At 39.7% G+C, this 12,189-nt stretch overlaps 1 protein-coding gene across 1 annotated transcript in view; it reads right to left on the bottom strand.

Moving 5' to 3' along the window:
* Nucleotides 1–2,793: 2,793 nt before the first annotated feature.
* Nucleotides 2,794–12,189, bottom strand: part of syt9a (synaptotagmin IXa) — a 70,759-nt gene continuing 61,363 nt past the window's right edge. The window contains exons 4-7 of the mRNA XM_046345036.1: nt 7,999–8,119; nt 7,550–7,721; nt 5,718–5,847; nt 2,794–3,935 (exon numbers count right to left, since the gene is read on the bottom strand). Coding sequence (XP_046200992.1) covers nt 3,867–3,935; nt 5,718–5,847; nt 7,550–7,721; nt 7,999–8,119 — 492 coding nt within the window. The 3' untranslated portion in view covers nt 2,794–3,866. The remainder of the gene's footprint in view (nt 3,936–5,717; nt 5,848–7,549; nt 7,722–7,998; nt 8,120–12,189) is intronic.

The following is a 12,189-nucleotide window of genomic DNA, read 5'->3' as shown; positions in this document are numbered from 1 at the left end:
CCACACTGTCTGTGTTGCTGGACCATTTCAGTTTGTCTGTGATGTGTATGCCGAGGAACTTAAAACTTTCCACCTTCTCCACTACTGTCCCTTCATGTGGATTGGAGGGTGCTCCCTCTGTTGTTTCCTGAAGTCCACAATCATCTCCTTTGGCTTGTTGATGTTGAGTGAGAGGTTGTTTTCCTGACAACACTCTGAGTGCCCTCTCCTCCTCCCTGTAGGCTGTCTCGTCGTTATTGGTAATCAAGCCCACTACTGTTGTGTCATCTCAAACTTGATGATTGAGTTGGAGGCATGCATGGCCACATAGTCGTGGGTGAACAGGGAGTACAGGAGGGGGCTGAGCACGCACCATTGTGGGGTCCCAGTGTTGAGGGTCAGTGGGGTGGAGATGTTGTTTCTCACCTTCACCACCTGGGGGTGGCCAGTCAGAAAGTCCAGGACCCAATTGCAGGGCAGGGTTGAGATCCAGGGCCTCCAGCTTAATGATTATCTTGGAGGGTACTATGGTGTTGAATGCTGAGCTGTAGTCGATGAACATTATTTTTACGTAGGTATTCCTCTTGTCCAAATGGGATAGGGCTGTTGTAACCCCAGAATATTGTTGCATAATTCTAAATACTTTTTATACCAATATTTGGTATAAATAGCCTCTAAAATATATGTCAACAGACCCATACATTTCAACATTTTTATTTTCTTGGAAACTGTGTTTGTTATTATATTATACAATATCAGTACTTGTTGCATTTACGACTAGTCTAAATCCTATCATCAACTGATTTCAGCCCGTGCATAGCTGTGGATTGACTGCATTGTTTAAATGGAATGTTGGCATATTGGCATAATTTGAAAAATGTATGGAATCATTGCTATAAAACTGTTTGGCTATAGCTAACAAACATACAATGCAGATAATCTTCAAATGCATTGTTTTACACTATCTTATCACAGCACTGGCAAACAATGTTTGACCACCTCCCTGACCAAAATGGCTGACCCTTTAGACCATCATAAGAAGTTTCATAACCATTCTAGTATTCTAATTACTAATTCTATTTCCAAAGCATCCTGTAGGTTACACAGAAAGGGGAAATTGCCCTGTTTATAGCGAACGTTGCATCATCATCATCATCATCATCTAAACGGTGTCTGAAGTGTCCCATATGCAGGGAGGGAATGTATCGGCTGATGACCAGTGGAGGAAAAAGCACCCAGTTGTCATACTAAAAGTAAAGATATCTTAATAGAAAATTACTCAAGTAAAAGTGAAAGTCACACAGAAAATACTACTTCAGTAAAATTCTAAAAGTATTTGGTTTACCAAAAGTAAATGTAATTGCTAAAATATACCTAAGTATCATTTAAAATTCCTTATATTAAGCAAACCAGACAGCACCATTTTCTAGTTTTTTATTTTATTTACGGATAACCAGGGCACACTCCAACACTCAGACATAATTAACAAACAAAGCATGTACTGTATGTTAAGTGAGTCTGCCAGATCAGAGGCAGTAGGGACGACCAGTGATGTTCTCTAGATAAGTGAGTGAATTGGATCATTTTCCTGTCCTGCTGAGCACTGTATTTTGGGTGTAATGAGTTTTTTGTGTGTCAGGGAAAATGTATGGAACAAATAGAACATTATTTTCTTTAGGAATGTAGTCAAGAAAAAGTTGTAAAAAATATTTAAGTGGTAATTTCAATTATTTTTACTCAAATACTTTACACCACTACTGATGACATGCTCAGCTAAAAAATAAATAGATGGCTCCAGTTCCTAGTGTTCTATCTTGTCATATTTAAAATGTACACAATGTTGGCTTGTTATAGATGTGTATGGAGCTATGAAGTCGTGCTGGTAAATGTGGTTAACCTTCACAGTAGCCATAAGAGTGATTTCCAGAAATGGTAAATGTCCAGAGTACAACAGACGTCACGTAATTCCCACGACTAAAGTCAATACAATGGCAGCCATCATTCAGGTAGAGTTCAACATATAAAGTCATTAATCACTAAAAGCATCAGATAATGAAACATGGACATTCAACAGACAGTCACGGTAGATCTCTTCTGATCTACAGTATATCTGATAAACTGGCTCAATACTACACGAGGTACAATTGATTAGATTTAGAACACCACACTTCTAGTGCTGCGGGTAGCAGGCACAGATCAAGGATCAGTTTACCCTCCTAATCCCTAACTTTACCATTTGGAGGAACATGCTAAATTGACCTGAGAACAGCATATGGAGAAGGTACAACTCTGATTTCTGGCACTTTGTGAGGGGCAGACATGTCTAATTGAAAACTCTCTCTGACAGTGACAAATCACAGCTCATCATCACTGGAGGCAGCTAATCCATGGAGAGCAACGGTGGACCAATTTAGCCCCAGAACATAAAGCCTACGCAATAAGGAGCTAATGGTTCAATAGCCAATCAGCTTGCTCTAAAAATGACAAACCTGTATGATACTGAAGGAAACAGTGGAGTCAATATTCTGTCAGAGCTTCACATGTACAAGTACATGTATCCCCAAGAGGTATGCATAGCCACACAGTATTATTGGCTAAATCCAGCTGATAAAGTCAAACAGTAGTTAGCAACTAGGCATGTATCCAGATGATTCTAAACCATATTGATAAATCATCTGTGAATGTTCCGAGCAGATGTTCATTTGGCATTGGTTTCTATGTGGATTCATTAGTAACCTTCTCACAAATACAGGCGTTTCTTCCTGTCATGGTTATTCACTCGGCTGCAATCTCATTTATTGGATTTGTAATATGCAAAGATAAACAACGGATCATCGACAAGGTACAAAACAAATGACTAGACCCCATGTACATCTCTCAGAAAACACTTAGACTCACACACACACACACACACACACACACACATACACATTTCGCTGTTTTTTTATATTTTTATGTCATATGACTATCTCCCATTCTCTCTGGTCTTGATCGTCTCTCCCCCTCTCTCTACACTATTTCACAGTCACTCAGTTTGTGCCTTTTCCTATTTTATTTTGACATTTAGCTTACTGTAATAACTTCATAGAATCACCGTCCCCCAATTACACACAATAATTGTATTAATTTACATGATCAGATTAGGCATGTTGGGTTTCATTACCATCTGGTTTTACACTTGCCTTTTATCGCCTCACAATAATCTGTGGTTGTCATAGCAACAGGTGAGTAATATTAACATTGACCACCCAGCTGTGTTCTTATCAATAAATATTTATTGATAACATTTGAAAGGACATTTTTACGTACAGGTACTAAGTCTAAGAAATGAACTGCCACTGCACATGTCATGTGATCATGCGACAGAACATTCTATTCCAAGAACAGAAACCGAAAGAAACTGAGGAGAAGATATTCCACCAAAAACCATGACCTCATGCACCGTTTCCAAATGAAATATGTATATCAGTTCGACTGGTTGTTTTTAAGTACACTGTGCAATACAGACACACCCCATTAAAAACAGGTAGAGCAAGACTAATGTAAAAAACAGTTACTTCAAACTCAGGCTTAGACCAAACTGTTAAAACCTCCTGGTTTGTTTTTGTCATCCATTTTCTTTTTGGGACTGAATAAAAAAGACAACAACCATATTATGTGGTCACTCAACATGCAACTGAATCAATCCTACTCCCCATGCAAACGCCCTGTCCCAGAGACACAGAGCAGACAATGATTGGTCTCTGATAACCATAAGATCGACCCCACACTGTCATGACGTATAACAGTATGTCGACCACTCAGCAGGACGGTACTCCTACGATTGGGCTGGGCCGCCTGCCCCTTCTCCTTGTGGTCGTATTCCGGGAGGGACCAGACGGTTAAGCTTACGGAGACGGAGGAGTCTTCAGGGAATTACAGGACCCTGCCTGGCTCCCGCCTGTGGTGCCTTGGTACTGTGGGGGAGAGAGAGAAGAGAGATGAGAGCGATAAACCTCCGATAAAGATAGCTGTGTACATGTAGATTAGTAGTCCTAGAGACATTCTGTAAAGGGGATGAAGATAACAGATCTTTTCGGGTCAGTGTATTGACCAAATCTGCTACTTTGATAAACCGATTCAATGGTAAGTTCTGTTTGTAGGTGAAGTTCACTGCACTGTAGTTAAAGCTTAATATCAGCAATTGTGACCTAAAGACATTAATAAGAGCTCACAAATTCAAGACTCTCTCACTAATTGTAGGTGATAAGCAACAAGCTGTGCCAAACTAAAATCTGTTTTGGAAAGAATCTTTATTGCCTCTGAATCCTCCTTAGAGGACTGCCAAACAGAACTACTCTCTAAAACACCCGTAGTGAAAACAGACATTCTCTCAAACTCCCAGCACTTCAACATGAAAGCACTTGATTGATTATTTCGCTTGCAGAAATCTAGCCGCTCAGAATCGGTTAGTTAAGCAAGCAGAAAAACGTCTTCCTCTCTTTTCATCTCATCGAGGTCAGATCTATTTTCCAGTGAAAGGGTCAGTTCTTCTTGACAGTAATTGTTTTGTTTGCTGACTAAAAAGCAAAAAGACAGAAGCCATTACAGAAAGAGAGTGAGGGAGAGAGTGATGGTTTACAGAGCAAACAAACACACACAAACATAGTTGAGTTTGAAGTCCTTTTGCGTCCCAGGCGTGTTCTGAATATGTGACTTTTTGGGGGAGGGCCTTGTGAAGGCAGAACAACATTGATTCAAATGGCTGGTGAGACAGACTGCTAAATAATAGATGTGCTTTCCTGGGGGCTCAAATTAGGATTTCAAAGCATAGTCACATAATGTAACTAACTAAGTAAGTAACCCTGAAGCAAACAGAATAGTCTGCTTAATTGTTCCTTTTCTCAAATCCTCCTCTGTCTGTCTATCTCTTTTCTTGCTCTCGTGCTGTCTCTTTCACTTATTCTGCAGTATGTCTCTCCCTATCTGTCTGACTCATTCTCTCTTTCTCTCCTTCGCTCGCTCTCTAAACATTGGTGGTTCACTCAGCTGTGTTCTAAAAGGAAGACAGTCTCCTTTGTTGCCAACACAATAAAGCAATTACGCAAGGCTGAGTGCACAGGTCACACAGTCTCTCCTTCAACTCCTCATCACTCCTCTCCACTCAAACAATCAAACCATAATAAAAATAAAATAGATGTATTATCATATCTTTCCAATTAATGTCAGCTATTGTATGTATACCGTTGTTCAGCTACAATGAAATGTAGAAAGGCCTTGAATCTTGACCACTAACCACCTGTACACATGAAAGTCTGATTTTAATTGTATTTGTCCCTAGTAGATTTGTCTCAACAACAACAACAAGAAATCAAGGTAGTTCTACTCGCTGAAAGCATTGGCATTCTCAGCTGTGGTTGTTTTTAACAATGGAGGATTTTTTTGCGCTAGGAGGTAGAGAGGTTGAGAGCCTCTTAGGGTATTGATTATTGAGAAGAATGAGGCCTTAGAAAAGAGAAGGATAATTCTGATGAATGAGTTTCTGTGGCAGTAACAACACTCTACCGTCTGAAGTCTAAAACCACCAGACAAACTAGTCAACTTCAAGATGTTGGGTATTTGAGTCATTTTGACAATATGCAATACAAACCTATTTCAGCTGAGACAGACCTTGAAAATGTTGCACTTGGAAACAAAGACATATGTGGGCACGCACACGCACACACACACACACACACACAAACGAACACCGGCTTTACCTCTATGAGCGGGTGCCAGTGGGCGATGGGTTTTCGTGGGTACGACAGCATTTCGCTCCAGTGGTCTCGGCCCAGGTGCTCTGCATCGTTGCCCACTTTACACACCCCGATGACCTCATTATGGCCTACACTGGATAGGGAAACACACAGAAGCCTTCATTACTCCTGCCAGGAGAGGAGATGAAGGAGTACTGTCTCGGCCTAAACTTAACCTTTATTTGGGTAGTAAGATAAACCTACAAGTTTAATCCTAACTTTAGGCAGAACATTAAAGTAACATAACAGTAACCCTGTGTGGATCGAAAAGTGAATCACATGTCTAATTGAAAATGTGTGAATTCAGTGATAAATAGGACATCAACCAAAATGTATGATGGGATGTGAAATCTCAGGAAAGAACATTCATATTGCGTCTGTATGAATGGTGGGACAGAGCAACATGATGTGACAGAATGAGAGTATCTTTTCAATAACGGTGTGACAGAACAGTCATTATTTTGTAACATTTTTTTATTTCACCTTTATTTAACCAGGTAGGTCAGTTGAGAACAAGTTCTCATTTACAACTGCGGCCTGGCCAAGATAAAGCAGAGTTACACATAAACAAACGTACATTCAAAAACACAATAGAAAAATATATGTACAGTGTGTGCAAATGTAGAAGATTAGGAAGGTAAGACAATAAATTTAGCATTAACACTGGAGTGATAGATCTGCAGATGATGATGTGTAAGTAGAGATACTGGGGTGCAAAAGAACAAAAAGACAAATAACAATATGGGGATGAGGTAGTTGGGTGTGCTTTTTACAGATTGGCTGTGTACAGGTACAGTGATTGGTAAGCTGCTCTGACAGCTGATGCTTATAGTTAGAGAGGGAGATATAAGTCTCCATCTTCAGTGATTTTTGCAATTCGTTCCAGTCATTGGCAGCAGAGAACTGGAAGGAAAGGCGGCCAAAGCAGGTGTTGGCTTTGGGGATGACCAGTGAAATATAACTGCTGTAGCGCGTGCTACAGGTGGGTTTGCAAAACTAGGTGATCGTGTGAATATGTCTGCCATCACAGTAATGATGATACATTTGCCATGGTGGAAAAACATAGCGGTACTAAAATGAGAATTGATAAGAGAAAGAATAGAAAGAAGATAAAGACGAGGATATGTTGGACTGCTACCCACAAGATAGGAGGCCCTGGAGTACCGTAACCTTCTCTATTTCACTCCCATCGGCATTGAAAGCTTTTTAACCCTCTGTGGGCCTTGCATCAATTCTCAATAAGTATTTTCTTGACTGGAGGTACCTACTCTCTCAAGGGGCTATAAGAAGCCTGATAAGTAGCACAAAGGTATATAATGCATAAGAACCACAATTTAAAAACTACTGAGTCACTGAGTTAAAAGCTACTGAGTTAAAAGCTACCGAGTCACTGAGTTAAAAGCTACAGAGTCACTGAGTTAAAAGCTACAGAGTTAAAAGCTACTGAGTCACTGAGTTAAAAGCTACTGAGTTAAAAGCTACTGAGTCACTGAGTTAAAAGCTACTGAGTCACTGAGTTAAATGCTACTGAGTCACTGAGTTAAAAGCTACTGAGTCACTGAGTTAAAAACTACTAAGTCACTGAGTTAAAAGCTACTGAGTTAAAAACTACTGAGTCACTGAGTTAAAAGCTACTGAGTGAAAAGCTACTGAGTCACTGAGTTAAAAGCTACTGAGTCACTGAGTTAAAAGCTACTGAGTCACTGAGTTAAAAACTACTGAGTCACTGAGTTAAAAGCTACTAAGTCACGGAGTTAACAACTACTGGATCTCTGAGTTAAAGCTCATTTACTCACCGGTCATAGTCCATGACGGCGATCATAAGGCCGATCTGGTCAATGTTCTCTGGGGGGACATCAAAGACTATGGCTTCATTGTAGACAGGGTTCAGAGTGTTCCTCTTAGTGGAGGTCTTCCTCTTCTTTAATCTCCGACCGTCACACATTAGAGAGACCTTCACATACGGGTCTAGAGAGAGAGAGAGAGAGAGAGAGAGAGAGAGAGAGAGAGAGAGAGAAAGAGAGAGACTAAGACCGAGACAGACTGAGACAGACTGAGACCGAGACATAGAGACTGAGAAAGAGTCTGCTGTGCTATTTTTGTTGTCTACAGCATATGTTGATGTTAAGTAGTATTGAATAGAAACACACAGTGTTATAGTGATGTGCTGAATAGAAATACACAGTGAGATATTATGTGTTTTTGTGGTAGTATTGTTATGGTGTGAGGTAGTGTTGACTTCTACCTGATGCCCCAGTGATGTCCATGGCCTTAAGGTTCCTGGCCTTGATCATGGTGATGGTCAGTCTGCCGGCGGTGGGCAGGTAGCACAGAGAGAACATCAGGTCTCCCAGATCCACATTATCCTGCAGGGTGGAAACACAATACAACACCACAATATCAACCACATTATCCTGTAGGGTGGAAACACAATACAACACCACATTATCATGCAGGGTGGAAACATAATACAACACCACAATATTAACCACATTATCCTGCAGGGTAGAAACACAACACAACTCTATCAACCACTGTATCCTACAGGCTGGAAGCACAACATAACAATATCAATCACTGTATCCTTCAGGGTGGAAACACAATACAACAATATCAATCACTGTATCCTGCAGGGTGGAAACACAATACAACAATATCAATCACTGTATCCTGCAGGGTGGAAACACAATACAACAATATCAATCACTGTATCCTGCAGGGTGGAAACACAATACAACAAAATATCAATCACTGTATCCTGCAGGGTGGAAACACAAAACACCACTATATCAACCACTGTATCCTGCGGGGTGGAAACACAACACCACTATATCAACCACTGTATCCTGCGGGGTGGAAACACAACACCACTATATCAACCACTGTATCCTGCGGGGTGGAAACACAACACCACTATATCAACCACTGTATCCTGCGGGGTGGAAACACAATACAACAATATCAACCACTAAATAAATAATCTCAAAATAATCAACCTACGGTCAGGATCGGTCAAGGGCAAGATACTTATCGTTCTTACCCTCAATATCATTAGAATAAGTATGGAATAGAATGCTATCACAACAAGCTCTGGTCATATCAAGCACAAACCATTGCCTTGGGATTTTACAAGGACTTGAGCCAACATGTTGACCAAAAATCCCATGGCAACTCTAGTTGGTTTCGGTGAAGGGTAGGAAGAGCTTTTTCTTATGAGATTAACAATGGCAAATTCCCTCACTCTCTTTATAACTAATATGTTTCTAATTTATAGGAGAACTCATCACCGACATGTCCTCATAAGTATCATCACTAACTCATAAAGATGAAATAAAAAATGTAAAACTCGCTCACAGGTAACGATGTAGTAGCAAAGATGTCAGGATAGATATATCTGAAACCCTTCCCAGTCATTTGTCTGGAAAACTCCCTCTCATATTTCCAATAATAAACAATGATGCTACGCGAGTGAGAAGACTTCTGTTCGGCTGTAAAAAGCAACAGCTCAATTATCACCCTGTTCTGAAAATAGAGAGTTGGTGAGATCTCCTCCTGGTGATCTCCTCTGACACACTGAGAATTCCACTGGAACATTTTAATGGGAGAGCAATAACTTTCAATGCAATATTTTAATTGATTAACCCAAGGCCATCAGACTGTTAAATAGCCACCACTAACATTGAGTGGCTGCTGCCAACACACTGTCATTGACACTGACCCAACTCCAGCCATTTTAATAATGGGAATTGATGGAAATGATGTAAATATATCACTAGCCACTTTAAACAATGCTACCTTATATAATGTTACTTACCCTACATTATTCATCTCATATGCATATGTATATACTGTACTCTACAACAACTGCATCCAGTAACACATTTATCACTAGCCACTTTAACTATGCCACTTTGTTTACTTTGTCTACACACTCATCTCATATGTATATACTGTAATGATACCATCTACTGTATGCTGCTCTGTACCATCACTCATTCATATATCCTTATGTACATGTTCAATTATCCCCTTACACTGTGTATAAGACAGTAGTTTTTTTTGGAATTGTTAGTTAGATTACTTGTTGGTTATCACTGCATTGACGGAACTAGAAGCACAAGCATTTTACATGGGAGAGCATTAACATCTTCATGTGTATGTGACAAATAAAATTTGATTTGATTTGATTTGATTTGAAAGGTTTCATAAATACATTACAAAACTTACACAAAATATAGCCCTGCAAATAGCCATAATGGTGCTGTACAACGTGTTTGAAAGAGTATTCAGTAAGCAACAATTTGTTTACCTTCATTAAACAACTTTGTTCCAATATTTCTGTCATTCAGTGATCTTTATTCCCATAGTAATTTGTTATGGATCCATAACTAAATAAACATCAGCATTTTGAAAGAGTATTTATTATTATTATTTTATTTACTAAAGTGTAAAGATGTTGATGAAAAAATACTGTACTGCTGTTTTTGTCACGCCCTGGTCGTAGTATTTTGTGTTTTTCTTCATGTATTTGGTCAGGCCAGGGTGTGACGTGGGTTTTTGTATGTGGTGTGTAGATAGTGGGATTGTAGCTTAGTGGAGTGTTCTAGGTTAGTCTATGGCTGTCTGAAGTGGTTCTCAATCAGAGGCAGGTGTTTATCGTTGTCTCTGATTGGGAACCATATTTAGGCAGCCATATTCTTTGGTTGTATTGTGGGTGATTGTCCTGTGTGTCTTGATGTCCTTGTGTCTTGATGTCCTTGTGTCTTGATGTCCTTGTGTCTTGATGTCCTTTGTGTCTTGATGTCCTTGTGTCTTGATGTCCTTGTGTCTTGATGTCCTTGTGTCTTGATGTCCTTGTGTCTTGATGTCCTTGTGTCTTGATGTCCTTGTGTCTTGATGTCCTTGTGTCTTGATGTCCTTGTGTCTTGATGTCCTTGTGTCTTGATGTCCTTGTGTCTTGATGTCCTTGTGTTGTGTTAGTTGACACAAGTATAGGCTGTTTTCGGTTTTCGTTTTGTTTATTGTTTTGTAGTGTTTGTGTTTATTTGTGTTTACATTGTTTGATTAAACAGGGATCGCAATATACACGCTGCAGTTTGGTCCGACTCTCCTTCACCATATGAAAACCGCGACAGTTTTAAGTTAGAAATGTAACAATTCAGAGTACTTAAGCATCTAATACATTGCAGGTAGGGGGATGTCCACACCTACAGTAGCCGGGCTATTAAAAGTCTATTGTCCTGCTAATCGTGCTACAAGTGTTTGAAAACCTGTTTTCAAAATGCCACCAGCTGTCCATCATGACTGTAAATAAAAACACAGCATATTGTTTACATCTTGTTTACATTCTTTATTGTAACCACAATGTCACACAATTGTATCTACCTTTCCAATTGCATTTAGAGTTTGGGATTAATTTGATTAATATTATGGTGTTTCTATTCCAAGGAAAATGAAAAAGCCTCTGGGTTTCCGTTATCTGTACAACGGACGGTCAGGAGTACTGTACTGGGCTATTTAGCTAAAAATGCAGTGTCCTGCAGGCACGCGGGAGACTGGGGTTCAATTCCCCAACAGGGAGGAGGAGTAGACTGTCATTGTAAAATGACTTGCGTAGTTAAGTAAAGGATACAGTAAGAGTATAACATTTCTACACCCTCATTTTCTAATTCTAATCTAATACCCAAACGGAGATTCAGTGAAAATAAAAATCTCAAATCAAATCAAATGTATTTGTCACATACACATGGTTAGCAGGTGTTAATGCAAGTGTAGTGAAAATGCTTGTGCCTCTAGTTCTGAACATGCAGTAATATCTAAAAAGTAATATAACCTAACAATTTCACAACAACAAGTGTAAAGGAATGAATACGAATATGTACATAAAAATATATAAATCAGTGATAGCCGAACGGCATAGGCAAGATGCAGTAGATGGTATAGATTACAGTATGTACATATGAGATGAGTAATGCAGGGTATGATAATATATAAAGAGGCATTGTTTAAAGTGGCTAGTGATACATTACATCAAGATGGCAAGATATAGTAGATGGTAAAGAGTACAGTATATACATATGAGATGAGTAATGTAGGGTAAGTAAACATTATATAATATAAAGTGGCTTGTGATACATTTATAACATCAATTTTTCCATTATTAAAGTGGCTGGAGTTGAGTCCGTGTGTTGGCAGCAGCCACTCAATGTTAGTGATGGCTGTTCAACAGTCTGATGGCCTTGAGATAGAAGCTGTTTTTCAGTCTCTCGGTCCCTGCTTTAATGTACCTGTACTGACCTCGCCTTCTGGATGATAACAGGGTGAACAGGCAGTGACTCGGGTGGTTGTTGTCCTTGATGATATTTTTGGCCTTCCTGTGACATCGGGTGGTGTAGGTGTCCTGGAGGGCAGGTAGTTTGCCCCCGGTGATGCGTTG

The sequence above is a fragment of the Oncorhynchus gorbuscha genome, linkage group LG04, assembly GCF_021184085.1.
Source record: "Oncorhynchus gorbuscha isolate QuinsamMale2020 ecotype Even-year linkage group LG04, OgorEven_v1.0, whole genome shotgun sequence".
Classification (NCBI taxonomy): Eukaryota; Metazoa; Chordata; class Actinopteri; order Salmoniformes; family Salmonidae; genus Oncorhynchus; species Oncorhynchus gorbuscha.
The sequence above is the reverse complement of the archived record's forward strand: the minus strand, read 5'-3'. Positions and strand labels throughout refer to the sequence as shown.